General features: G+C 45.4%; 1 protein-coding gene across 1 annotated transcript; it reads right to left on the bottom strand.

The window, feature by feature from the left end:
* LOC148474243 (resistin-like beta) lies at positions 1–25,112 on the bottom strand. Its single transcript, XM_088458895.1, has 5 exons — positions 25,085–25,112; positions 3,421–3,495; positions 3,224–3,335; positions 1,717–1,794; positions 1–226 (listed from the first exon to the last, which is right to left on the bottom strand). Exons 3-5 carry the CDS (start codon positions 3,318–3,320, stop codon positions 93–95), a joined length of 309 nt encoding a protein of 102 aa, XP_088315021.1. The 5' UTR covers positions 3,321–3,335; positions 3,421–3,495; positions 25,085–25,112; the 3' UTR covers positions 1–92.
* Positions 25,113–26,770: the final 1,658 nt, after the last annotated feature.

Genomic DNA, 26,770 nt, shown 5'->3' on the forward strand with positions numbered 1-26,770 from the left:
CATTTTATGTGAATAAATCATATTTACAGTAAGATGGAGTCAGCACTTTCTATGATATAAGCTGTTAGATGCCATCTGCTACCAGGCCGCAGTTACTGGCATACATTCCGGCAGCAGACCGCCGTGGTCCAGTCCATGTTAGCACACTGACAGTGACATTTGGTTTTCCCTTGAATGTCCCATGATCCACATGCTGACCCACAGGAACATCCCGTTACAATATAACCTGCAGCGAGAAACATAACTTATAACATGTGATTGGAATATTCAGGACCTTCGCCCCTGAAACACAACTTCTACTGTTCCCATCAAAGTGTGTTCTGAATAGCAGGAAGTATTGCCCCTGTGAAGGCATCAATAGAACCTAAAGTGCAGTTACACAAGGCCCCCTATCTGTTATACACTCCTCTCCTTTAGATTGCAAGCTCACATGTACAGCTCCCATCCCTCTCCTCTCATTATATACATCACCAAGAGGACTATATACTACACCCCCTCCCTGGTGTCCTATCCCCTGGTTCTCCATACCACCCTGTTGCCCTATCCCCTGGTCTTCATATCTCCCTGGTGTCCATACCTCTGTGGTGTCCATACAGCTCTGGTGTTCTATCTCCTGGGCTCCATACCTCCCTGGTGTCCTATGTCTTGTCTCCATAACTCCCTAGTCTCCATACCTCCCTGGTGTCCTATCCCCAGGCCTTCATACCTCACTGGTGTCATTTCTCCTGGTCTCCATGCTTCCCTGGTGTTCATACCTCTCTGGTGTCTTTACGTGTCTGTGTCCTATCTCCTGGTCTCCATATCTCCCTGTTGTCCATATCAGCCTGGTCTCTATACCTCACTGATCTCCATACCTCCCTTGTGCCTTATGCCCTAGTCTCCATACCTCTCTGGTGTCCTATCACCTGGTGCCTTTTGCATTTCTTTCAATAGTTACTGTTCATTCTGATATGGAGATAAAACATTCTCTCCTCAAAAAATAAAAGCAAATAATTGTGTTACAAGTGGTGCTAAAATCTGTATAAAAAAGCTAAAATAATGGTTATTACATGGAAACGGCCTCACCAGAGAGATAACGGAATGCAGTGAGAGGACATCTGCATGTGATGAGCATGACCCGAGTCTCACTTACATGTATGTTGGAGAATGTACATAATTATTCACCATGTAAATTATCGCCTCGCACCTCATGAGTACTGAGAACGTGGCATTTATGGACCCTGTATGAGGTCAGTGACCTCGGTTACTACCCCTAGACTATCCCAGCTCCTGACACCTGGTGACCTCCTATGTTGGGGCCTCTTCCATGATCTCTGTTGCTGGCAGTAAGAATGGGAAAGTCTCCATATAGATCTCCAGCAAGTCTACACTTTATTTGCCGGGAGAATGATTAATGGGGAAGTGATGTCTGCAGATTACATTTGTTCTGACGTTTTTCATAGTTTTTATGGATTTTTGGCACCACGCCATGTGGGTGATCTTTAACCCTTAACCCCTGCCTCCATGACCTCAGTTTTCCCGCGCCACTGATGCTCCATGCACAAGATGCGCAATTTCCAAACATGACGAACTGTTAAAACGTGAGACAATTGTAATTTATCCTCAGGGGAAATGTGATGATTATAATACAGACCATGCTGGTAAGTATATGCTGGGAGACTCCCTGAGAGGTAAGTATAATATAATGGGGTTACTAATAGCAGATCCATGGCTTACCTGCTGGACAGCTGGCATATGCTGATCGGTCAGTTATAGAGGTACAGTCTAGAGTTTGAGTTTTGCAGTTTTCGGACACTGACATAAGAAAATAAAGTCACATTAAATGTCAGGAAAACAGCTGCTCAATAAGGAAATAAATAAATGATGAAAGAAAAACACCGAACAGATTCCCTATTATAACGGCACCATCAGAGCCGCCACAGTCTGGAGAGGACAGGATGTTGTATAATAGCCCACTTGTCCTACATCTGTCTGGAATTGTGTATGGTACCTAAGCTGGTTATGCACTTGAGATTCTATCAGGTGTATGAGATGAGCAATTGAAAAGATTTTGAACTGACTCCATACATGGAGAAATGTATAATCGCAATTTAAACAGTTTTAAAGTAAAATAAATCAGTATTAGTAATAGTAGTAGGAAGGAAATTATTTATCGTCACACATTTACAGAGAAAACTGCTAAATTCAAATCGAAATAATGCCCAGACCATTGGAAATTACCATATTACCATACATTGGTAAAATTTAGAGAATATCTGCAGAATGACGGTCTGACAGATCAAACATACTTGAAAATCAATCAAAGTACACAAGTCTTGAGAATTTTTGTTATAATTAATGTACATACACTAACTGGTAATTGCTCAGAATGATCGTACATTAGCCAGATTGACTGGATTATCTTTCAGTGAATGGCCAGCCAACCAACCAACACTTCATCCCCTTCACTAATTCAGCCAACCTACACTTCATCCCCTTCAGTCATTCATCTATCCATCCACCCACCCAACCAACCAACCACCCTTCAGCCATTCATCCATCCATCCACCCACCCAACCAACCAACCACCCTTCAGCCATTCATCCATCCATCCACCCAACCAACCAACCAACCAACCTTCAGCCATTCATTCATCCATCCATCCAGCCAACCAACCAACCAACCTACACTTCATCCCCTTCAGTCATTCATTCATCCATCCACCCACCCAACCAACCAACCAACCAACCACCCTTCAGCCATTCATTCAGCCATCCATCCACCCAACCAACCAACCACCAACCTTCAGCCATTCATTCATCCATCCATCCACCCAACCAGCCAACCAACCAACAATTCATTCCCTTCATTCATCCAATCAACCAATACTTCTTCCCCTTCATTTATCCAACTAAACAAACACTTCATCTCATTCATTAATTCATTCATTCAATTTACCAATGCTTCATCCCCATAATTCATCCAATCAACCAACATTTAATTCCCATTCATTCATCCACTCAACCAACACTTTATCCCATTCATTCATCCAAACAATCAACACTTCAACCGCTTGATTCATCCAACCAACCAGCCAACCAACCAACCAACCAACCAACCACCCAACCAACCAACCAACCAACCAACACTTCATCCCCTTCATTCATCCAACCAACCAACCAACTGGACAACACAGAATGGGAGTGATAAGGAGAAGAAGGGTCATGGGACATTTGTCTCTTACCTAATGATTTTATGGTAGCATCGATGCTGCAGGGCCTGTCATGTCCACTGACCATTACTGGCACCAGCAGCAAGATGATGGACACATAGAGCTTCATCCTCCAATATCAGACCTGCAGAGGAATATAGAGAGAAGGGAGGTGTCAGCTCTTCTGCCCACTGGATGTGTGCATCACCCAGAACCAGGAATTGTCTCACCTTTCTTATCCAGGAACAAGCTGAGCTCCATCCTCAAGGAAACCTTTATATACAGATTCAGGGGCTGCTCCACCTCTTATTAAATCAATCACAGAAAATGAATCATCGTATCTAATATTATTGCAGCATCTTTGTTTTAACAACATATAAATGACATCTCTATTATTATGTAATAAATACTTGGCTCAGGATTTAATCAATGATTAAAGGACATGCTATAAAATTGCAACATACTGTATAATTATCACACAATATTCTATAAGTATCTGTTATTATAGGGGTGAGTAAGGTTACAGGGCGTTTAGATAATTTATTCCTCCATCGTTGCTGATGTTCCTCTCCTTGTACTTACTCCACCTGTGTTTGATAAATATCACGTGAGTCGTGAGAAAGTGTCACTCCCGCCCAACTAAGTATGTAAATTGCTGTCCTTGTATGACCATGTCTAACTGGTTATGTAATCCCTCAGGTTTCTTGTGATTACACCTCCAATCTGTGACCACATGGGAAATATAATCTGTTTCAGATTTACTAAAATAAATTGTGGAAAAATACAGAGAGGGAGCCCCTGTGATAATAACACTATCTGGCGATGGCATTATGCATACTTCCCCATGTTGACAGGGAAAGCAGAGCCCAGAGAATGCTTCTGTGATCAGCCATTTGTGTCCGATAGACCACAGGCTGATTACAAAGAAAAAATATTAGAGTGAAATAATAATAACACCTGCACCAGGGGCTGGTGATCGGTGAGCTCCTCCGTGACTCAGGTAAGATGATTGCAGGACTCCTGCTCCATGCCCCCCAGTCACCTGCTCTGTAGCCCTGGTCATCTGTTTAGTGCTGTAAACTGAGATGCTGATTCACAGCGCATAGCAGCTGACCAGAGGATATCACCTTGCAGGTAAGTGCTAACTGTAATGGGAGCACAGAAAATGGTTGCTGAATGCCATATTGTGTGCAATGATTTTATATATGTATCAGGCAATAGAAGGTGGTCAGACATTGCATAAGGTGTTTTTGACCGAAAAACCTAAGAAAAGGACAAAGTTATCTGTGACCAGACATACTTAATCCTGAGTAAACATTGTCTTACCTTCAGTTTATCTGAATAGGATTGTGCCTCTAAAGGATCTTTTTTCCAGAAGAATGATAAATACTTCTAAACGTAATGTTCCAGGTTTGTGGCGATATAGGAACAGTTTTTGGAGCTATTTATCATTACGTGTGCCAGGACCACTGCTTCAATAAGCATCAACCCAGACGAACCCTTACACTATCACTTTTGCAGCTAATTGCAGAGAAAGTGTATGTGTACGGGTAGTAAGCGCTGCCATCAAACAATCAGACCCCTCCCAGTTATGGTGCTGGGGCCATAATGAGCTGACTTTATCAGTGTCTATAGGACCCTACACACCACACGATACTGCTAACGATTTGGCCAATTCCGATGCTTTGCAACGACAAATCGTTCAGATCGTGCAGTGCGCGCTCCTGTGCTGTTAGTAGACGCATCGTCTGATCTTTTGTACATTCAGTCCAATCAGGCAATGCGGCTGACGACCCCATGCAGCGCTATGAGGTGGGGGCCGACATATCGGGTGGTCGCACATCGAACTGCCCAGTGTGTACGGACCGCCCGATATGCCGGCCCGTCGGCAGGGAGGATCGTGTGTCGCATTACTGGGTACACACATTATTTAGTGCGTAGCCAGCTTATGGCTGCTGCTGGAGGTTACAATAGTATAATGGAACCAATCACAGGTTCTCAACTGACTGTCTGCTAACATATAAACACTAAGGGGGTAAATTTACTAAAGTGAGAGTTTTCAGAAGTGGAGATGTTGCCCATAGCAACCAATCAGATTCTACTTAACGTTAGCTAGCACCTTCTAGACTAGAAGATAATTGCTAGAATCCACTTCTAACATCCCATACTTTAGTAAATTTACCCCTCAGCCTCTCAGATTGTGACTCTTTGAAGAACAGCTGCCCCTGTTATAAAGTTCCACCTGGTGTTTATCAATCTATTAAAGGTCACAAGTGCCAGAGCTGTCCCTCAATAGTACCAGGGTACCCACAGCTATGCTCTTTCAGAGCGTCCGGCTCTGAATCAGGGCCTCTGTCCTCAGGACCCCAAACAGTGCATGTTTTCCAGAGCTCATCACAGAATCATAAGTGAAATAATTAGCTCCACCCGTGGATCTTTTAAAATGTGTCAGTGAGTAATGACTACACCTGTGCACCTGCTGGGTGACCTGGGAAATGTGTCAGTGAGTAATGAATACACCTGTGCACCTGCTGGGTGCCCTGGGAAATGTGTCAGTGAGAAATGAATACACCTGTGCACCTGCTGGGTGACCTGGGAGATGTGTCAGTGAGTAATGTGTACACCTGTGCACCTGCTGGGTGACCTGGGAAATGTGTCAGTGAGTAAAGAATACACCTGTGCACCTGCTGGGTGACCTGGGAAATGTGTCAGTGAGTAATGAATACACCTGTGCTCCAACTGGGTGACCTGGGAAATGTGTCATTGAGTAATGAATACACCTATGCACCTGATGAGTGACCTGGGAGATGTGTCAGTGAGTAATGAATACACCAGTGCTCCTGCTGGGTGACCTGGGAGATGTGTCAGTGAGTAATGAATACACCTGTGCACCTGCTGGGTGACCTGGGAAATGTGTCTGTAGGTAATGATTACACCTGTGCACCTGCTGGGTAACCTGGGAAATGTGTCAGAGAGTAATGATTACACCTGTGCACTTGCTAGGTGACCTGGGAAATGTGTCAGTGAGTAATGAATACACCTGTGTACCTGCTGGGTGACCTGGGAAATGTGTCAGTGAGTAATGACTACACCTGTGCACCTGCTGGGTGACCTGGGAGATGTGTCAGTGAGTAATGAATACACCTGTGCACCTGCTGGTTGACCTGGGAAATGTGTCAGTGAGTAATGAATATACCTGTGCAACTGCTGGGTGACCTGGGAAATGTGTCAGTGAGTAATGACTACACCTGTGCACCTGCTGGGTGACCTGGGAGATGTGTCAGTGAATAATGAATACACCTGTGCACCTGCTGGGTGACCTGGGAAATGTGTCAGTGAGTAATGAATACACCTATGCACCTGCAGGTTGACCTGGGAGATGTGTCAGTGAGTAATGAATACACCTGTGCACCTGCTGGGTGACCTGGGAAATGTGTCTGTAGGTAATGATTACACCTGTGCACCTCCTGGGTGACCTGGGAAATGTGTCAGTGAGTAATGACTACACCTGTGCACCTGCTGGGTGACCTGGGAGATGTGTCAGTGAATAATGAATACACCTGTGCCCCTGCTGGGTGACCTGGGAAATGTGTAATTGAGTAATGACTACACCTGTGCACCTGCTGGGTAACCTGGGAGATGTGTCTGTGAATAATGAATACACCTGTGCACCTGCTGGGTGACCTGGGAAATGTGTCATTGAGTAATGACTACACCTGTGCTACTGCTGGATGACCTGGGAGATGTGTCAGTGAGTAATGAATACACCTGTGCTCCTGCTGGGTGACCTGGGAAATGTGTCAGTGAGTAATGAATACACCTGTGCACCTGCTGGGTGACCTGGGAAATATGTCAGTGAGTAATGACTACACCTGTGCACCTGCTGGGTGACCTGGGAAATGTGTCAGTGAGTAATGAATACACCTGTGCTCCTGCTGGGTGACCTGGGAAATGTGTCAGTGAATAATGAATACACCTGTGCTCCTACTGGGTGACCTGGGAAATGTGTCAGTGAGTAATTAATACACCTCTGCTCCTACTGGGTGACCTGGGAAATGTGTCAGTGAGTAATGATTACACCTGTGCACCTGCTGGGTGACCTGGGAAATGTGTCATTGAGTAATGAATACACCTGTGCACCTGATGAGTGACCTGGGAGATGTGTCAGTGAGTAATGAATACACCTGTGCACCTTCTGGGTGACCTGGGAAATGTGTCAGTGAGTAATGAATACACCTGTGGACCTGCAGGGTGACCTGGGAAATGTGTCAGAGAGTAATGATTACACCTGTGCACCTGCTGGGTGACCTGGGAAATGTGTCATTGAGTAATGAATACACCTGTGCACCTGATGGGTGACCTGGGAGATGTGTCAGTGAGTAATGAATACACCTGTGCACCTTCTGGGTGACCTGGGAAATGTGTCAGTGAGTAATGAGTACACCTGTGCTCCTGCTGGGTGACCTGGGAGATGTGTCAGTGAGTAATGATTACACCTGTGCACCTGCTGGGTGACCTGGGAGATGTGTCAGTGAGTAATGAATACACCTGTGCTCCTGCTGGGTGACCTTGGAAATGTGTCAGTGAGTAATGAATACACCTGTGCACCTGCTGGGTGACCTGGGAGATGTGTCAGTGAGTAATGATTACACCTGTGCTCCTGCTGGGTGACCTTGGAAATGTGTCAGTGAGTAATGAATACACCTGTGCACCTGCTGGGTGACCTGGGAGATGTGTCAGTGAGTAATGATTACACCTGTGCTCCTGCTGGGTGACCTTGGAAATGTGTCAGTGAGTAATGAATACACCTGTGGACCTGCAGGGTGACCTGGGAAATGTGTCAGAGAGTAATGATTACACCTGTGCACCTGCTGGGTGACCTGGGAAATGTGTCATTGAGTAATGAATACACCTGTGCACCTGATGGGTGACCTGGGAGATGTGTCAGTGAGTAATGAATACACCTGTGCACCTTCTGGGTGACCTGGGAAATGTGTCAGTGAGTAATGAGTACACCTGTGCTCCTGCTGGGTGACCTGGGAGATGTGTCAGTGAGTAATGATTACACCTGTGCACCTGCTGGGTGACCTGGGAGATGTGTCAGTGAGTAATGAATACACCTGTGCTCCTGCTGGGTGACCTTGGAAATGTGTCAGTGAGTAATGAATACACCTGTGCACCTGCTGGGTGACCTGGGAGATGTGTCAGTGAGTAATGATTACACCTGTGCTCCTGCTGGGTGACCTTGGAAATGTGTCAGTGAGTAATGAATACACCTGTGCACCTGCTGGGTGACCTGGGAGATGTGTCAGTGAGTAATGATTACACCTGTGCTCCTGCTGGGTGACCTTGGAAATGTGTCAGTGAGTAATGAATACACCTGTGCACCTGCTGGGTGACCTGGGAGATGTGTCAGTGAGTAATGATTACACCTGTGCTCCTGGTGGGTGACCTTGGAAATGTGTCAGTGAGTAATGAGTACACCTGTGCACCTGCTGGGTGACCTGGGAAATGTGTCAGTGAGTAATGAATACACCTGTGCAGCTGCTGGGTGACCTGGGAAATGTGTCAGTGAGTAATGAATACACCTGTGCACCTGCTGCGTGACCTGCAAAAAAATTAACTGTGTGAGGTCCTGAGGACCGAGTTTGAGAACCACTGGTCTAGAGTTTGAGCATTGCAGTATTCGGACACTAACGTATAGAAAATAAATTCACATTAAGGGGTATATTTACTAAAATGAGACTTTTTCGAAGTGAAGAAGTTGCCCAAAGCAACCAATCATATTCTACTTATTTAACTAGCACCTTCTAGAAGATAATAGCTAGAATCTGATTGGATGTTATGGGCAACATCTTCACTTCTAAAAACTCAAATTTTAGTAAATGTACCCCTGAATGTCAGGAAAACAGCTGCTTAATAAGGAAATAATAAATGATGAAGGAAAAACACATCTTATCTGGTGTAATAGGTGTCACTATTATACTGGCACCATCTAAGCCAGCACGGTCTGGGCAGGGCAGGATGATGTACTGTATAATAGCCAATTACAGGGATACTGACAGTAGAGACTCTGCATTGTTCTGCAAAATTGTTACATTTGGGGGTTTTCATATATCTGCCTGGAATTGCGTATAGTACCTAAGCTGGTCATGCACTTGAGATTATTTAGACACACTATGCAATTTATTCTGCACTAAGGCCCTCATTCAGACCCGGACGCAAGTGGCCGTTCGTACGTTGGGCGAACGTAAAAAAATATTTAAATTCAGGCACACGCTCGTATTTTCGTTCGAATCAAAACATCCTCCCCAAACTCAGGCGACCCCTCCTCTAACTAACGAGTGTGCCAAATAGCGAGCGTACATCCCCGAAGTGGTTTGAAGGGAACGCACGCACAAGTACAACCCGGAAGGTGGACTGTCACATTTCGATTAACTGCTCGTTTATTCTGCCTACCTCCCTCAATCGTAACATGCCAATCAATTTATCAATTAGCTTAATTGTTTTTTTTTTTTTTTACACAATGCAATAAACTTTATTTATGTCCATGTTTGTGTTTACCCGCAGAATACGTACGGCTTAAACATTCGCTTCTAATTGTCAAAATACATGTTAGCCCCTAATAAATAATTGTTCTATTTGTTTTTATACCCGCATATTTCCTGGAGTTCATTTCTTTATGTAAATTTGCTTACGCATTTTACTGCATCAAGCCTATCATAAGTCTCCACAGATTTATGGCCCTGTCGAACACATGACTCATACACTAACCAATAGAATTGCTCCTGTTAATTTCCTAAATACATTAGCCAATCATAAAATTTGGGAGCACTTTATCAAAAATGATTTTTAGGAAAAACTCCATTGCCATCATGAGAGCCTCCGCATTCACCAGGCGCGAGCTGCTGGTGCTTACGGAGGTGATGGATAGGCGGATCACCAGCCAGCCTCCACCCATCACCAACCGCGGATGCCCCGCTTGCTGGCATGCTTTCGCATGCAGATCGCTGAAAGTAAGTTTAATGGATTGTGGTTTTCATGTTTGTCTTTGTGGCCCTAACTGCATGGCCATGTTTTCCCTGTATTTCATATTTATTAATTCTCCTCATATCTGCATGGCCATGTTTTCCCTGTATTTCATATTTATTCATTCTCCTCATATCTGCATGGCCATGTTTTCCCTGTATTTCATATTTATTCATTCTCCTCATATCTGCATAGCCATGTTTTCCCTGTATTTCATATGTATTCATTCTCCTCATATCTGCATGGCCATGTTTTCCCTGTATTTCATATTTATTAATTCTCCTCATATCTGCATGGCCATGTTTTCCCTGTATTTCATATTTATTAATTCTCCTCATATCTGCATGGCCATGTTTTCCCTGTATTTCATATTTATTCATTCTCCTCATATCTGCATGGCCATGTTTTCCCTGTATTTCATATGTATTCATTCTCCTCATATCTGTTTTTTTTTTTTTTTTTGGGGTGCATTTCAAATTGTTTTTGTGCGCGGATTTGTGTGGGAACTAACCCCAATTTATTTCCCATCTTTAAGGGGCCCAGCGAAGACTACGCCGTCAGCGTCCGGCCAGACGACGATCACGGCCACTCTCCCAAACCCCCAGCCAACTCCACTCCTTCCCCTATTCCCCACTCCTCCCCAGCCTTCCTACACCCTCAGCCAGATTTTTCTGGCCTCCTTCCCCTCCGTCCCAATTCCCCCTCTCCTCCAACCACCCCTCTTAGAATGACCCCCTCCCCGGAGTCGGTCATTACCCCGCCCCGATCTTTGGGGAATGGACCCACCTCCGAGGAGGACGATGGAGGGCCTTCTGTAGCTGGCGATGGGTCTTCCGGTATGTTTTTTTTGTGGTTTTTTATCGTCACAAACTGTTTGTATGTAATCATGGTTTTTTTTTGTTTTTGTTTTTTTTTTATCCTAAATTTTTTGGTTTTGGGCGATTGCCGTAACCTGTTACTGCTGTTTTCAACATACACATAGCACACCTGTTGGAATTTGGACATAGGCCTTGTATTTTTGCCCTACACCATTTTAGTTTGATGAGTTTTAATGCAGTTTTTGAAAAATGTTTTTTGTGGGGTTTTTTATTAAAATATTTTGTAATGTGGTTTCACTATTGTTGTATTAATCCCCACACTTTTCTCACCCACAGAGGAACAGTGGCTTCGGGCCAATTTATCCGCCTGTGTGGCCCAGATGCACTCCAATATCATCGGGGTGCTGGTGATCCTTGACCGTATGTCGGTCCTCCTTAGGGAGTAGTTTTTTATTTTTTGCCCATTCTGTAAATAAATTGTTTTGTTTGAAGTTACGTTCTGGCTCATTCGTTTTTTCAAAACCACATATTGTTTACCCTGACATAAGTAGAGTGTTCCTGCAAGGATTTCAAATTTTGGACAATAAGAGTGTGTGTTGTATTTTTATGTCCAACAGCCACAAGAAACACCTAACAGTAACAATCTGATTTCCCTTTTTTGGTGTAGTCACAATTAGATATTTCTACATTTTACAGGTTCCTAGTTGGTGTGCAAGCAGCTTAGGGCAATATTACGAAGCAAAAGGATTGTACAGGCTTCCTTTTGGTGTTGGCTTGGACCCTGAATAAAGAAAACATATCAAATGGCGTCAGTACTGGATTACCCCTTAGTCAAATGTGACGTGTGTGAACCTGGTTACACTTGGTGGTAACGTTCCCAAAAAGGGACAACATTTCACTCTCAAAACATTTATTATCAACATAACTGAAAAATCAAAGTGGTCACTCACAAACAAAACACACAGTGATAATCTCAAATACAACACATAACAAAAAAACCACATCACATCAAAAAATCAAGAACTGGTTGACGAAGGACCATGCCAACATGATTCCACATATATGGCGTTGCAATAAGGGTTCCAGAATATATCCCCAAAATATCCACATACAGGTTTTGTAAGGGTAGCAGGAAGTAGTCATCGTTGGAGTGCCAAAGATTATGTAAAAAAACGGAAGATGGAGCAAAAAATTAGCAAAAAATTAGATGTTCTCAAACAAACCCAACCACATTAGGTATCAACACTGTTTTTGTTCAAATAATTACCTAAAAAATCTGGCCACCACATCATCGCGTATGGCCCCCCCACATACTGACCTCCGACCAACCTCGGGGGGGCCATCCTCAGGTAAGGCATCCTCTGGCTGCATTGGGACCCCACTCCTTATGGCGATGTTGTGAAATATCCCACACAATACCACAATTTTCGAAACCATATCCGGCAAATACATGAGTTCGCCACCAGAGCGGTGGAGGCATCTGAATCGGCCTTTTAAAAGGCCGATACAGCGCTCCACCACTTGCCTGGTGGCTGTAAGTGCGGAATTATACTCACTTTGTGGCCCTGGTGTGGGAGCCAAATAAGGAGTGAGCAGCCAGGGCATGCAAGGGTAGCCACTGTCTCCTGTGAAAATGAAAAGTCAACATCAGGCTCACTCTGTACGAAGCTTAACATTGTTATGTACTAAAGGTCTCCACTTACCCAGAAGCCACGCATCACCAGCTTGTAGGTTGTTTAATTTGTGCCATATCCCTGATTGCCGGATGACAAAGGAGTCATGTGCACTTCCTGGTAATTTTGCATTCAAGGACAGGATCTGGAGGGAGGCATCACATACCACCATTACATTGAGGGAGTGATAGTGTTTACGGTTTCTAAATATTGCCTCCAGCCGTGCTGGAGGCTGAAGTGGTATGTGAGTACCATCCACAACCCCTATGATGTGTGGGAAGCCAGCTATTTGGTAAAAATTGGCCTTGGCCACACTAAGGGCACCCATATCCAAAGGCATTTGAATAAAATGATGGAGGTGCTTGAAAAGTGCCTCCATCACTGCCCTCAGGATCCGGGAAAAGGAGGATTGTGAGATGCCCGCCACTATTCCCACCGTTGTTTGGAACGATCCTGAGGCACAGAAATGTAACACTGCCATAAATTGCGTAAGTGGTGGAATTGCTGTAGGACTGTCAATTTGCCGCTCAAGATCACTCTCTATTAATGAGAGAGTGTCTATGATGAGTTTTGGAGGAAGACGGTATCATCTTAAAACCTCATCATCTGGCATTCCAAAAAGGGTGACACATGTTTGAAATATCTGGGGCATTGCACGCCTACGATGCCTATGCCTGGGACGAGATTGAGGTTGGTCGGCTTCCGGGAGCAGGGCCAGAACAATCCGACCCATATCAACCTGAAATGACAACATTGGAATGTCAGCCTTTTTACCCCACCCATTAAAAATACATGTAACTTTGCTTGAAAATACCATCCATTGATTCTTACATGCCGGGGTATTGTCATGATATGTTGTAACTGCAAATAATCACATCAAAAATATACATCATTTTATGCTGGCCATGTCATTATCACAAATTTAAGCAAGACAAAACATAAAAGGGGACACACACACATTTGGGCAAAGAGCAAAACGACGTTGCGCACACTACGTCAAATTGAGGCCAAATGTAAGCAACCAATGCTCCAGCAAAAAAAAAACATTTTTAAGGGATGAATACACATTTCACAAAGCGCTAATTATTTCGCAAATACAAGGCACAATAGGAAGTAGTAAAAATGCGCTAATTATTTCGCAAATACAAGGCACAATAGGAAGTAGTTAAAAATGCGCTAATTATTTCGCAAATACAAGGCACAATAGGATGTAGTAAAAATGCGCTAATTATTTCGCAAATACAAGGCACAATAGGATGTAGTAAAAATGCGCTAATTAGTTCGCAAATACATGGCACAATAACACCGCATAAATAATGTAAAGAAATTCGAATTTGCTAAAAACAACGTTACATGTGGAAGGCCAACCAAAGTTGCGTACAGACAAACAAGAACATTTCCTAAACAGTTTAACAAATGAACTTACCAAAAGATAATATATAAGAAACCGGACCAAAATGTCTTTGGGGCAGAGCCAAAATAAAACCTAAGAGAGATGAAATGATGGGAAAAACTTATTAGAAAAATCGACACCACAATGAGAGACAAATTGACCCAAAGTTATACTTCCCCAAACTTACCAAAACTGGAAACGACCAAAAAATTCAAAATGGAAAAAAAACGAACGGAAAACAAAGAAAAAAAAAAAAAAAAAACCCCCACAAAAAACGCAATCTCCGACACCAGCCAACAATCAACTCCAACCAACGTAACCTCCAACATTCAATAAACGCCACCTCGATGCGGCCGCAAAATATGGGCGCATGTATAAATACGTCACGAGACAAAAACACAATTCTGGTGTATTTCTAGTTTGAACAACACACATGGCTACAGACCAGGGAAATAATGGACAAGAGTCAGGCGGTAAGTATTTCATGCATTTTTACTCAATGATTAATTATAAACATAATATTGTGCAAGTTGTGAAGTTGAGAATTCTGCAAAATTACCCAAATAGGTGAGGAGGATGACATGGAAGAGGCTGCTGGGCCCAGTATTCCGGGCAAAGCTGCCAAAAAGAAAAGGCAGCAACAATTCACAAGAACGGAGATGGAGGTTTTGATTCAGAAGTGTGTGGACATCCTGCCACAGGCAGACAGGAATATGAGTGCAAGCCAGAAGTGGAGAATGTGGGAAGAGGTAGCCGTGGATGTCAATAGGGTGGGTGATTATGTCCGTCTAGCCCGGGATGTCAAACGGCGGTAAGTAAACGCTTGACCAACATAAAACCAAAAACCAAATAAAATAAAAAGTAATGTTTCCAATTTAACCCACAGATGGCAAGACTTGAAATATCGCCTGAAACAAAATCTGGCCAACAGGGCTAGGCATGCAAGGGGGACAGGTGGAGGTCCCACCCCTGTGTCATTGAAGTTTAATGATTTAGAAGAGCTGGCACAGGGGTGTGTGCAGCCTGTGGAGGTGTTTGGCGTGTCCAACATGGATACGGACATGCCAGACTTTGCGGCTCCTCATGTTGTCCCAGGTAAATGTTGTGATGTCACCAACTGTGAAATGTTATTGTGCCAATATGTAGATTCTAATGTGAGTCTTTTCTCATTTTTCCAACAGAGACACAGGCGGATGAGTCTGCTCCAGAGGGGATCCTTGGCCGCAGAATTTCTGCTGGCTCGGCAGGGGAGGAACCAGTACATCCGGCTGAGGACCCTGCAGAAGCCAGTCCAGGGCAATCCCCCTCGCAGGCAGTGTCCCTCCTCACAGAACTCAATTTTAAATCGGATTTCCATACGGAGATTCTGCAGAGGATGGATGCCAGTCTGGTACGGGTGGCTGATGCCCTGGAGCAAAATGCTGCGGCCAACGTGACCATTGGTCAGGCCCTGGCGGAAAATACCAGGGCCAACATCCGCATCGCCACTGCCCTGGAGCAGCTCGTTCGCCAGCACATGGTGGAGCCGACCTCCCTTCCTGCCGGAACATCAGGATCCTCCACCTCTGGCACAACATCAGCCAATCCTCCAAATGTGCCTAGCCCTGTGCCTAGTCCAGAGGCCACAACATCTGCCTCTGGACAGGCCAGCCCAATGACATCCCGGACCCGGTCTGGCGCCCTCCCTCCCCCAGCCAAATGGGCGAAAAAACGGTGACACCATTGGCTACTTTTCCCACACTCCTTCTGTGCTTGCCCCATATTCCTTTCTGGCCAAAACTTCCCTCTCCTTTCTTGTGAATTGTTTTTAATTTTTGCATTTACGTTTACCCAAAAATTATTGTTTGCACAATTAATAAATATTGTGGAACACTGGCAAAAATGTTGTAGTTCAATATGTGTATTTTTTTTGGGGTGGATACCAATAAATTTACCACACATGTACGACTTTGTATTCTGACATTATTGAAAAAATGGGTTACATTTAATCCGGGCCCACAAGCCAACAACGTTCAAAATAAAAAATTACACATTGAAAAAAAAGTGCTCGTTAAGGAACGTTTAAAACATTACCTAAGGAGGAATAAACACCTTGCAAACACAAAATGAGGGACCAAACCTAAACATGATGACATTATTGTTACAATAGTCCAAAAACGAACACATTGTGGCCAAAATACACCCCCACAAATGTACGCTAATTGATTGTGTAATCCAGACATTAGCAGCTCTGATTTCCACCTGCGTTCGGTTTTGTGCTATCCAAAAAAACTGCTTTCAAAACACATACCAAGCCGGATTTCAATCCAACACTAATTGATTTTCTGACAAGCCGTGATTAATCGATGCAACATCGTGGAGTGCCGGGACGGAGGAGAAGGCCAACGCCACTGTGGTCGAGTTATCCAGCCCCTAAGCTGTGCGAGCATTTTGAAGGGAAAGAGGATCATCCAGTGACGTATGAGTTGGTACGAACACATTTGACGTTCGCATTTGTTAATGTATGTACGCCCAAAAAACGCCTCGCCACGCCTGCGTTTTTCCATCTCCACCCCTGTCAATGCCCAAAAACGGCCTGTTCTGTCAATCACATTTGACATGTCACTTCCTGTACGCTATTTGACGAACGAGACAAAAAAAACTCGCAATCTGCCGTACGCACATGTGCAGTGTAACACCGGCGCATGCGCGGTTACTCAACATCGGAACGCAACGAGCGTACTGCCTCTAACGAACGGCTCTGAATCAGGGCCTAATTCTTAGTTTCTAGTTTTTTTTCATACACAACCATCACTGCTAATTGTTTTCATGCACGAGGAAGAACAGGTATCCTTTGTGAGAATTGTTTTGGAGTGCAGATGATGGGCGTACACCACCGCACACACCGTCATTTACACTGGAAAGAAAACACAATATGTAATTTTTTTTCCACTAGTTTATTTGTTTTTTTTATACACACAAAATTAAAAACAACCACACACAGACAGTAGCCTGTTTACTCTGCAGTGTGTGAGTGTGCAGTCAGTGTGTGAATATGCAAGTGTGCAGTGTGTGAGTGTGCAGTCAGTGTGTGAATATGCAAGTGTGCAGTGTGTGAGTGTGCAGTCAGTGTGTGAGTGTGCAGTCAGTGTGTGAATATGCAAGTGTGCAGTGTGTGAGTGTGCAGTCATTATGTGAGTGTGCAGTCAGTGTGTGCAGTGTATTGTCAGTGTGTGCAGTGTGTGAGTGTGCAGTCAGTGTGTGAGTGTGCAGACAGTGGGTGAGTGCAGTATGTGTGTGCAGTGTGTGAATGTGCAGCCAGTGTATGAGTGTGCAGTCAGTGTCTGCAGTGTGTGAGTGTGCAGTGTGTGAATGTGCAGTCTGTGTATGAGTGTGCAGTCAGTGTGTGAGTGTGCAGTGTGTGAGTGTGCAGTAAGTGTGAGTGTGCAGTCAGTATATGCGTGTGCAATATGTGAGTGTGCAGTGTGAGTGTGCAGTGTGTGAGTGTGCAGACATTGTGTGAGTGTGCAGTATGTGAGTGTGCAGTGTGTGAGTGTGCAGTCAATATGTGAGTGTGCAGTGTGAGTGTGCAGTGTGTGAGTGTGCAGACAGTGTGTGAGTGTGCAGTATGTGAGTGTGCAGTGTGTGAGTGTGCTGTCAGTGTGTGAGTGTGCAGTCAGTGCGTGAGTGTGCAGTCAGTGCATGAGTGTGCAGTCAGTGTGTGCAGTGTGTGAGTGTGCAGTGTGTGAGTGTGCAGTCGGTGTGTGTGCAGTGTGTGAGTGTGCAGTGTGTGAGTGTGCAGTCAGTGTGTGCAGTGTGTGAGTGTGCAGTGTGTGAATGTGCAGTCAGCGTATGAGTGTGCAGTCAGTGTGTGCAGTGTGTGAGTGTGCAGTGTGTGAGTGTGCAGTCGGTGTGTGTGTGCAGTGTGTGAGTGTGCAGTGTGTGAGTGTGCATTCAGTGTGTGAGTGTGAAGTTTGTGAGTGTGCAGTCTATGAGTATGCAGTGTGTGAGTGTGCAGTGTGTGAGTGTGCAGTCAGTGTGTGAGTGTGCAGTATGTGAGTGTGCAGTGTGTGAGTGTGCAGTCAATGTGTGAGTGTGCAGTATATGCGAGTGTGCAGTATGTGAGTGTGCAGTGTGTGAGTGTGCAGTCAGTGTGTGAATGTGCAATGTGTGAGTGTGCAGTGTGTAAGTGCAGTATGTGAGTGTGCGGTATGTGAGTATGCAGTCTGTGATTGTGCTGTCAGTATGTAAGTGTGCAGTATGTGAGTGTGCAGTATGTGAGTGTGCAGTGTGTGATTGTGCATTCAGTGTATGAGTGTGCAGTCAGTGTGTGATTGTGCAGTTTGTAAGTGTGCAGTCAGTGTGTGAGTGTGCAGTCAGTGTGTGCAGTGTGTGAGTGTGCAGTGTGTGAATGTGCAGTCTGTGTATGAGTGTGCAGTCAGTGTGTGAGTGTGCAGTAAGTGTGAGTGTGCAGTCAGTATATGCATGTGCAATATGTGAGTGTGCAGTTTGTGAGTGTGCAGTCAGTGTGTGAGTGTGCAGTATGTGAGTGTGCAGTGTGTGAGTGTGCAGTCAGCGTATGAGTGTGCAGTCAGTGTGTGCAGTGTGTGAGTGTGCAGTGTGTGAATGTGCAGTCAGCGAATGAGTGTGCAGTCAGTGTGTGCAGTGTGTGAGTGTGCAGTGTGTGAATGTGCAGTCTGTGTATGAGTGTGCAGTCAGTGTGTGAGTGTGCAGTAAGTGTGAGTGTGCAGTCAGTATATGCATGTGCAATATGTGAGTGTGCAGTGTGTGAGTGTGCAGTCAGTATGTGAGTGTGCAGTATGTGAGTGTGCAGTGTGTGAGTGTGCAGTCAATATGTGAGTGTGCAGTATTTGAGTGTGTAGTCAGTGTGTGAGTGTGTAGTCAGTGTGTGAGTGTGCAGTGTGTGAGTGTGCTGTCAGTGTGTGAGTGTGCAGTCAGTGTGTGAGTGCAGAATGTGTGTGCAGTGTGTGAATGTGCAGTCAGCGTATGAGTGTGCAGTCAGTGTGTGCAGTGTGTGAGTGTGCAATGTGTGAGTGTGCAGTCGGTGTGTGTGCAGTGTGTGAGTGTGCAGTGTGTGAGTGTGCATTCAGTGTATGAGTGTGCAGTGTATGAGTATGCAGTGTGTGAGTGTGCAGTGTGTGAGTGTGCAGTCATTGTGTGAGTGTGCAGTATGTGAGTGTGCAGTCAATGTGTGAGTGTGCAGTATGTGCGAGTGTGCAGTGTGTGAGTGTGCAGTGTGTGAGTGTGCAGTCAGTGTGTGAATGTGCAGTGTGTGAGTGTACAGTGTGTGAGTGCAGTATGTGAGTGTGCAGTCTGTGAGTGTGCAGTCTGTGATTGTGCAGTCAGTGTATGAGTGTGCAGTATGTGCGTGTACAGTTTGTGAGTGTGCAGTATGTGAGTGTGCATTGTGTGATTGTGCATTCAGTGTATGAGTGTGCAGTCAGTGTGTGATTGTGCAGTTTGTAAGTGTGCAGTCAGTGTGTGAGTGTGCAGTCAGTGTGTGAGTGTGCAGTCAATGTGTGAGTATGCAAGTGTGCAGTCAGTGTGTGAGTGTGCAGTCAGTGTGTGAGTGAGCAGTATGTGAGTGTGCAGTCAGTGTTTGAGTGCAGTGTGAGTGTGCAGTCAATGTGTGAGTGTGCAGTGTGTGAGTGTGCAGTCAATGTGTGAGTGTGCAGTTTGTGAGTGTGCAGTCAGTATGTGAGTGTGCAGTATGTGAGTGTGCAGCCAGTGTGTGAGTGTGCAGTATGTGAGTGTGCAGTCAGTGTGAGTGTGCAGTATGTGAGTATGCATTCAGTGTGTGAGTGTGCAGTATGTGAGTGTGCAGTCAGTGTGAGTGTGCAGTATGTGAGTATGCAGTCAGTGTGTGAGTGTGCAGTATGTGAGTGTGCAGTCAGTGTGTGAGTGTGCAGTGTGTGAGTGTGCAGTCAGTGTGTGAGTGTGCAGTTTGTGAGTGTGTAATCAGTGTGAGTGTGCAGTATGTGAGTGTGCAGTCAGTGTGTGAGTGTGCAGTATGTGAGTGTGCAGTCAGTGTGTGAGTGTGCAGTCAGTGTGTGAGTGTGCAGTGTGTGAGTGTGCAGTCAGTGTGTGAGTGTGCAGTATGTGAGAGTGCAGTCAGTGTATGAGTGTGCAGTGTGTGAGTGTGCAGTCAATATGTGAGTGTGCAGTGTGTGAGTGTGCAGTCAGTATGTGAGTGTGCAGTATGTGAGTGTGCAGTCAGTGTGTGAGTGTGCAGTATGTGAGAGTGTAGTCAGTGTGAGTGTGCAGTATGTGAGTGTGCAGTCAGTGTGTGAGTGTGCAGTATGTGAGTGTGCAGTCAGTGTGTGAGTTTGCAGTGTGTTAGTGTGCAGTCAGTGTGTGAGTGTGCAGTATGTGAGTGTGTAGTCAGTGAGTGTGCAGTCAGTGTGTGAGTGTGCAGTATGTGAGTGTGCAGTCAGTGTGTGAGTGTGCAGTGTGTGAGTGTGCAGTCAGTGTGTGAGTGTGCGAGTGTGCAGTCAGTGTGTGAGTGTGCAGTGTGTGAGTGTGCAGTCAGTGTGAGTGTGAAGTATGTGAGAGTGCAGTCAGTGTGAGTGTGCAGTGTGTGATTGTGCAGTCAGTGTGAGTGTGCAGTATGTGAGTGTGCAGTCAGTGTGTGAGTGTGCAGTGTGTGAGTGTTCAGTCAGTGTGAGTGTGAAGTGTGTGAGTGTGCAGTCAGTGTGTGAGTGTGCAGTATGTGAGTGTGCAATCAGTGTGTGAGTGTGCAGTGAGTGTGCAGTCAGTGTGAGTGTGCAATATGTGACTGTGCAGTCAGTGTGAGTGTGCAGTATGTGAGTGTGCAGTCAGTGTGTGAGTGTGCAGTGTGTGAGTGTGCAGTCAGTGTGAGTGTGAAGTATGTGAGTGTGCAGTCAGTGTGATTGTGCAGTATGTGAGTGTGCAGTCAGTGTGTGAGTGTGCAGTATGTGAGTGTGCAGTCAGTGTGTGAGTGTGCAGTATGTGAGTGTGCAGTCAGTGTGTGAGTGTGCTGTATGTGAGTGTGCAGTCAGTGTGTGAGTGTGCAGTATGTGAGTGTGCAGTCAGTGTGTGAGTGTGCAGTGTGTGAGTGTGCAGTCAGTGTGAGTGTGCAGTATGTGAGAACACCATTTCTTCAGTACTAAAATTCTATGAGCAATTTAATTCACTTCAAATTAGGGGTGAGCGGGTTCGGATTTCTGAAATCCGAACCCCCCCGAGCCCCCCCGATCCGAGTCCGATCCGAATCAGGCTCGACTTTTCCCCCCTGACTCGGATCTGAAATCGAGGCAAAACGTCATCATCCCGCCTTCCGAGTCTCGCGGGTTTTGGATCCTATATAAGGTACCCACGTCGGCGCCATTTTCTCACTCGGCTGTGGACAGTGAAGAGGGAGGGTGGGAGTTAGGGCTGTGTAGTGTAGTGTAGTGTAGTGTAGTGCTGCTGTTGTCCACTACTTCAAAGTCCATAGGGGCTGGCTGTGTTGTGCTGTGCTGCTGTTGTTAATAGGGGCTGTGTCCACTACTTCAAAGTCCATAGGGGCTGGCTGGACTGTGTTGTGCAGTCAGTTCTCCATAGGGGCTGTGTCCAATCCAAAGTCCTGTGCAGTGTCCCAGTCCTAAAGTGCTAAAAAAATAACATATTTTCTGTGTTTGTGAATTGTGTGCGCAGTAGCCGCACGTGCATCAACAAAGTAGTGCCAAGCGTGCGCCTGTGTCATAAGTAAAGGGCCGGCTGGCTTGACCGTTAAGGGTGCTGTAACCCCCGAAAGTACACTCCAGTCCAAACCAAAAAAAAAATTATTTTCTGTGTTTGTGAATTGTGTGCGCAGTAGCCGCACGTGCATCAACAAAGTAGTGCCAAGCGTGCGCCTGTGTCATAAGTAAAGGGCCGGCTGGCTAGACTATTAAAGTGTGCTGTAACCCCCGAAAGTACTCTCCAGTCCAAACCAAAAAAAAAATTATTTTCTGTGTTTGTGAATTGTGTGCGCAGTAGCCGCACGTGCATCAACAAAGTAGTGCCAAGCGTGCGCCTGTGTCATAAGTAAAGGGCCGGCAGGCTTGACCGTTAAAGGGTTCTGTAACCCCCAAAGTACACTCCAAACCAAAAAAATATATATTTTCTGTGTTTGTGACTTGTGTGCACTGTGGCTGCACGTGCATCAACAAAGGAGCAGCGCCAAGCGTGCGCCTGTGTCCCATAAGTAAAGAGCTGGCTGGCTCATTTCTTAAAGGGTGGTGTAACCCACAAAGTGCACTACTCTCCAGCAAAAATAAAAAATATTTTCTGTGTTTGTGTGCGCTTTAGCCGCACGTATATATATCAATATAACATAAATGGAGGACCAAACTTTCTCCGATAAAAATAAAATAGGGAAAGATCAAGAACCACTTCCTCCTAGTGCTGTTGCTGCTGCTGGGAGTTGTTCATCATCCCAGAGAGGAAGTAGGAACATCACTACTTTTACTAAACAATTGACCCTCCAACAGTCCCTAGCGATGAGGATGAAGTACGACAGCAGTCATCCTGAAGCAAAACGTATAACTGAGGCCTTGACTACTATGTTGGTGTTAGACGTGTGTCCGGTATCCAACATTAGTGCAGTGGGATTTAGACAATTGATGGAGGTAGTGTGTCCTCGGTTCCAAATCCCGTCTAGATTCCACCTGCATCCTCAAAGCAGCAGCGACAAGCGTGCGTCTGTCTGTTAAAGGGTGGTGACACCCTCAAAGTGTGCTACACAAACAATTAAAATATTGTTCTTTTTTGTCTTTGTGAATTGTGTGGGCTGTAGCCGCACCTGCATCCTTAAAGCAGCAGCGACAAGCGTGCGTCTGTCTGTTAAAGGGTGGTGACACCCTCAAAGTGTGCTACACAAACAATTAAAATATTGTTCTTTTTTTTTCGGTCTTTGTGAAATGTGTGGGCTGTAGCCGCACCTGCATCCTTAAAGCAGCAGCGACAAGCGTGCGTCTGTCTGTTAAAGGGTGGTGACACCCTCAAAGTGTGCTACACAAACAATAAAAATATTCTTCTTCTTTTTTCTGTCTTTGTGAATTGTGTGGGCTGTAGCCGCACTTGCATCCTCAAAGCAGCGCGACAAGCGTGCGTCTGTCTGTTAAAGGGTGGTGTAACCCTCAAAGTGTGTTCCACAAACAATAAAAATATTCTTTATTTTTTTCTATCTTTGTGAATTGTGTGGGCTGTAGCCGCACTTGAATCCTCAAAGCAGCAGCGACAAGCGTGCGTCTGTCTGTTAAAGGATTACATCTGTGACAGCATCCAAGTAGGCATGTCAGACAGTCCGTACCTGTACTGGCAGGAAAAAGAAGCAATTTGGAGGTCCCTGTACAAACTGGCTCTATTTTACCTGAGTTGCCCCCCCTCCAGTGTGTACTCCGAAAGAGTGTTTAGTGCAGCCGGGAACCTTGTCAGCGAAAGGCGTAGGAGGTTGCTTCCACAAAATGTGGAGAAGATGATGTTCATAAAATGAATTATCAACTCTTCCAGGGAGACCAGCCTCCAGAACGTACAGAGGGACCTGTGGTTCCAGCTGGGACGAATTAATACTCTGTGAGGATGAGGATGTACACACTGAAGAGGGTGAGGAATCGGTGGATGAGGAGGATGAGGATGACATCTTGCCTCCGTAGAGCCAGTTTGTGCAGGGACAGATAAATTGCCAGCTTGTTTTGTGGGGGCCCAAATGAACCAATCATTTCAGCCACAGTTGTGTGGCAGACCCTGGCGCTGAAATGATTGGTTTGTTAAAGTGTGCATGTCCTGTTTATACAACATAAGGGTGGGTGGGAGGGCCCAAGGACAATTCCATCTTGCACCTCTTTTTTTTCTTTGCACTATGTACAGTTTGGGGCCTAGTTTTTCAATGCCATCCTGTCTGCCACTGCAGTTTCACGCCTAGATGGGTCACGTGTTTGTGCCGCCCACTCGTGTCGCTTAGCATAGTCATCCAGCTACCTCGGTGCAACCTTTTGGACATAAAAACACTATTGTGAGGTTTGAGGTATTCAGAATAGACTGGAAATGAGTGGAAATTAAGGTTATTGAGGTTAATAATAGCATAGGAGCAGAAAAACCTACAAATTCTGTGATTTTAGCTGTTTTTATGCTTTTTTTCAAAAAAATACAGATCCAAAACACAAAACCCAGAACCCAAAGCACGGAAGGGTGGTTTTGGCAAAACCAATCCAGATCCAAAACACGAAGAAAGATCCAGATCCAAAACCAAAACACAAAACACGAAAAGTGGCCGGTGCACACCCCTACTTCAAATGTGTACCAGTGAAAAGCTACTGGACAGAGATTAATTGACTTGGGGGACATTTTGGGACTTTCATAGTAGGAAAGGGTAATATAATATTTTAGTAGAGTAATTATATTCATTTGCATAAGTGGTACTCCCATAGAAACCTGTGGAACTATAGGTGCCAGCATGCTTCTGCATCCAGCAAGGCTCTACAGAAATAACAGGGACAACATGGGTTAATGCAGCTAGAGATAATACAATGTTGCAAGCTGCAAGCCCCCTTACCTTCCGCTGATTGGATGCTCTGAGAGTGGGAATCCCAGGCATGGAATGTTGGCCTGGACAGAGAAAGGTGATAAATATGCCCTGCACCTGAAGGGAGCTGAGTGAGTAGTACAGACACTGCAGAGAAGAGACAGTGTTGTTGATGAGCAGAGAAGGACTGACTAAGTAAAGTGGGAGTCCCAGTGACACTTGTGACCACACAAGGGCAGAGGAGACTGCTACAGCAACAGGGGAAACCCCTGCTATCAGCACCCAGGCAAGAGCTGATGCAGAGAGGGAAGCCCTGCTGCCTGATCCAGTAACGTGTGTGAGAGACTCGGTGGACCAGCACACCTACCAGGACTGAGCGAGTACCTACCCACACCACCCAGTATTGTGTCCTGGCCCCTGGACAAGTCAGTAGTAAAGGGAGACACTAGTTTAGCTATGGGACAACTAATTTACCTTTAAGTAAAAGGAAGCAGATTCCAGTCTGTGGTGCAGAAGATTGCAAGCTTCAGACAGCACCTGAGTTATCCTAAGGAGAACAGTGTCCATGTCACTCAGGATCATTCCCACTACTGTGTCTTGTGGAGGAATTAATCTTGCATTTAAGGGCTTTATGTATATGCATATACTGTACATCCCTTCTTATATTGGGATCTCACACCCTGGGCTCAGGTGTACTGGAACCATATCCCAGGAATATTGTTACAGTGAGCTGCTTGGTGTTATATTACAGAATACTCACTAAATGAATAGTGATATTGCCAATATATCAGAAAAGACTTTTCTTTCTTAAATGTAATGTCTGAAAGTGATTTATACTATTGTGTATAATATTGGAAAGTCACTCATGTTATTACGAGATCCATGGTGCATGTGGAAGTGATTCATAAACTTAGTACAGTACAGTATATAGATACAAAAGTGATTATTGCCAAGTTTTGATGAGCTGGACATTGTTTGATATTGTGGTGCACCCGTCCTGCGGGCAGTGGGCCTGATTCAGAGCCACTAACTCTGATAGAGCACTCGCTCTGAATCAGGGCTGGGCTTTTTTTTTTTGGATCGGCCTCTTGGTCGCTCGCATAGCTGTGGGTGACCACCCACAGCTAATGCGAGCGGCCATGATGATGGTCTTGACCATCGCGACCATCAGGCTTGCGACGAGACCCTTGTGGTAGGGTCTCGTGGCCGCAAGCCTCAGAGTGATTTTGGCTCTAACAGAGCCGGAATCTCTCCACTGACATCACTCGTGATGTCAGTGGGGCCACCTCCAAATGGCAGGCATTCTCATGGGAACGCACCCATTTGGGAAGCCACCCCCCTGGCCCGCCCACCAAAGGGGGAGAGTTGTCACTCAACATCGACAGCTCGCCCCCTTTGGTGCGAGACCCGGAGCGACGGATTGCCCGTCGCTAGCCGGGTCTCGTGCATGCTCACGACAGAGCCGGCTCCGTCGTGCGCATGCGCTGTGGGCCACCATCAACCCAGTTGCGAGTGCTCAGCATTACGACCGGGTCTGAATCAGGCCCAGTGTTCCTTTACTCAAATTCATTTCTTACAAATAAAACGACCTCACAGAGGCCTAGCATGCCACACCAGAGACTGGTCCTGTACTTCCATAGCGCCACCATCATTAGCGAACCTGAAGTGGAAACAACTTGGCTGAAGAATCAAGAGGTTAGTGAATTGTGTACACACCATGAATTATCCCTACCAGGGTATTACACATATAAATGTGTTGAGGTACGTTACTTACCCGCTTGCTTTGAAGTTCAGGAAAGGAAGTGTTCTCGCTTAATATAATGACCCACCAGAGTGTGTGTACTATTGTTACCATTGTTATTGATATGAATAATACTGTTACTAGTGTAAGTAATATTGTTATTATAGAAGCATTTACTATTGTGTGCAGCGCCAGAAGGATCAATGCTGATTGTGATTGTTTTCTCTGCAACTGATTATAGTTGAATAAAACTTTGGAGCATATAATATTCTCTCTATCGGTGTCTGTGCGAGTGCCAAACCCTCACCTCTGCCCAGGAAGATCTGTGTGAACAGTTGGGGAATATAGATTACCTGGGAGAGTGTGACACATACTCCAGCTAAAAACAATTCCCAACCCTACCTAAACTCCTCCTAATG

Source organism: Taudactylus pleione, unplaced genomic scaffold, assembly GCF_031769625.1.
Source record: "Taudactylus pleione unplaced genomic scaffold, aTauple2 ptg000862l, whole genome shotgun sequence".
NCBI classification, from domain to species: domain Eukaryota; kingdom Metazoa; phylum Chordata; class Amphibia; order Anura; family Myobatrachidae; genus Taudactylus; species Taudactylus pleione.

Excerpts from the sequence above, each read along its gene's own strand:
- LOC148474243 (XM_088458895.1), bottom strand. The coding sequence starts at position 3,320 with ATGAAGCTCTATGTGTCCATCATCTTGCTGCTGGTGCCAGTAATGGTC. Across the intron at positions 1,795-3,223 it reads TGCTACCATAAAATCATTAG|TGTCCGAAAACTGCAAAACT; the intron begins GTAAGAGACAAA and ends TTCTTATGTCAG. Across the intron at positions 227-1,716 it reads ATATGCCAGCTGTCCAGCAG|GTTATATTGTAACGGGATGT; the intron begins GTAAGCCATGGA and ends TTCTCGCTGCAG.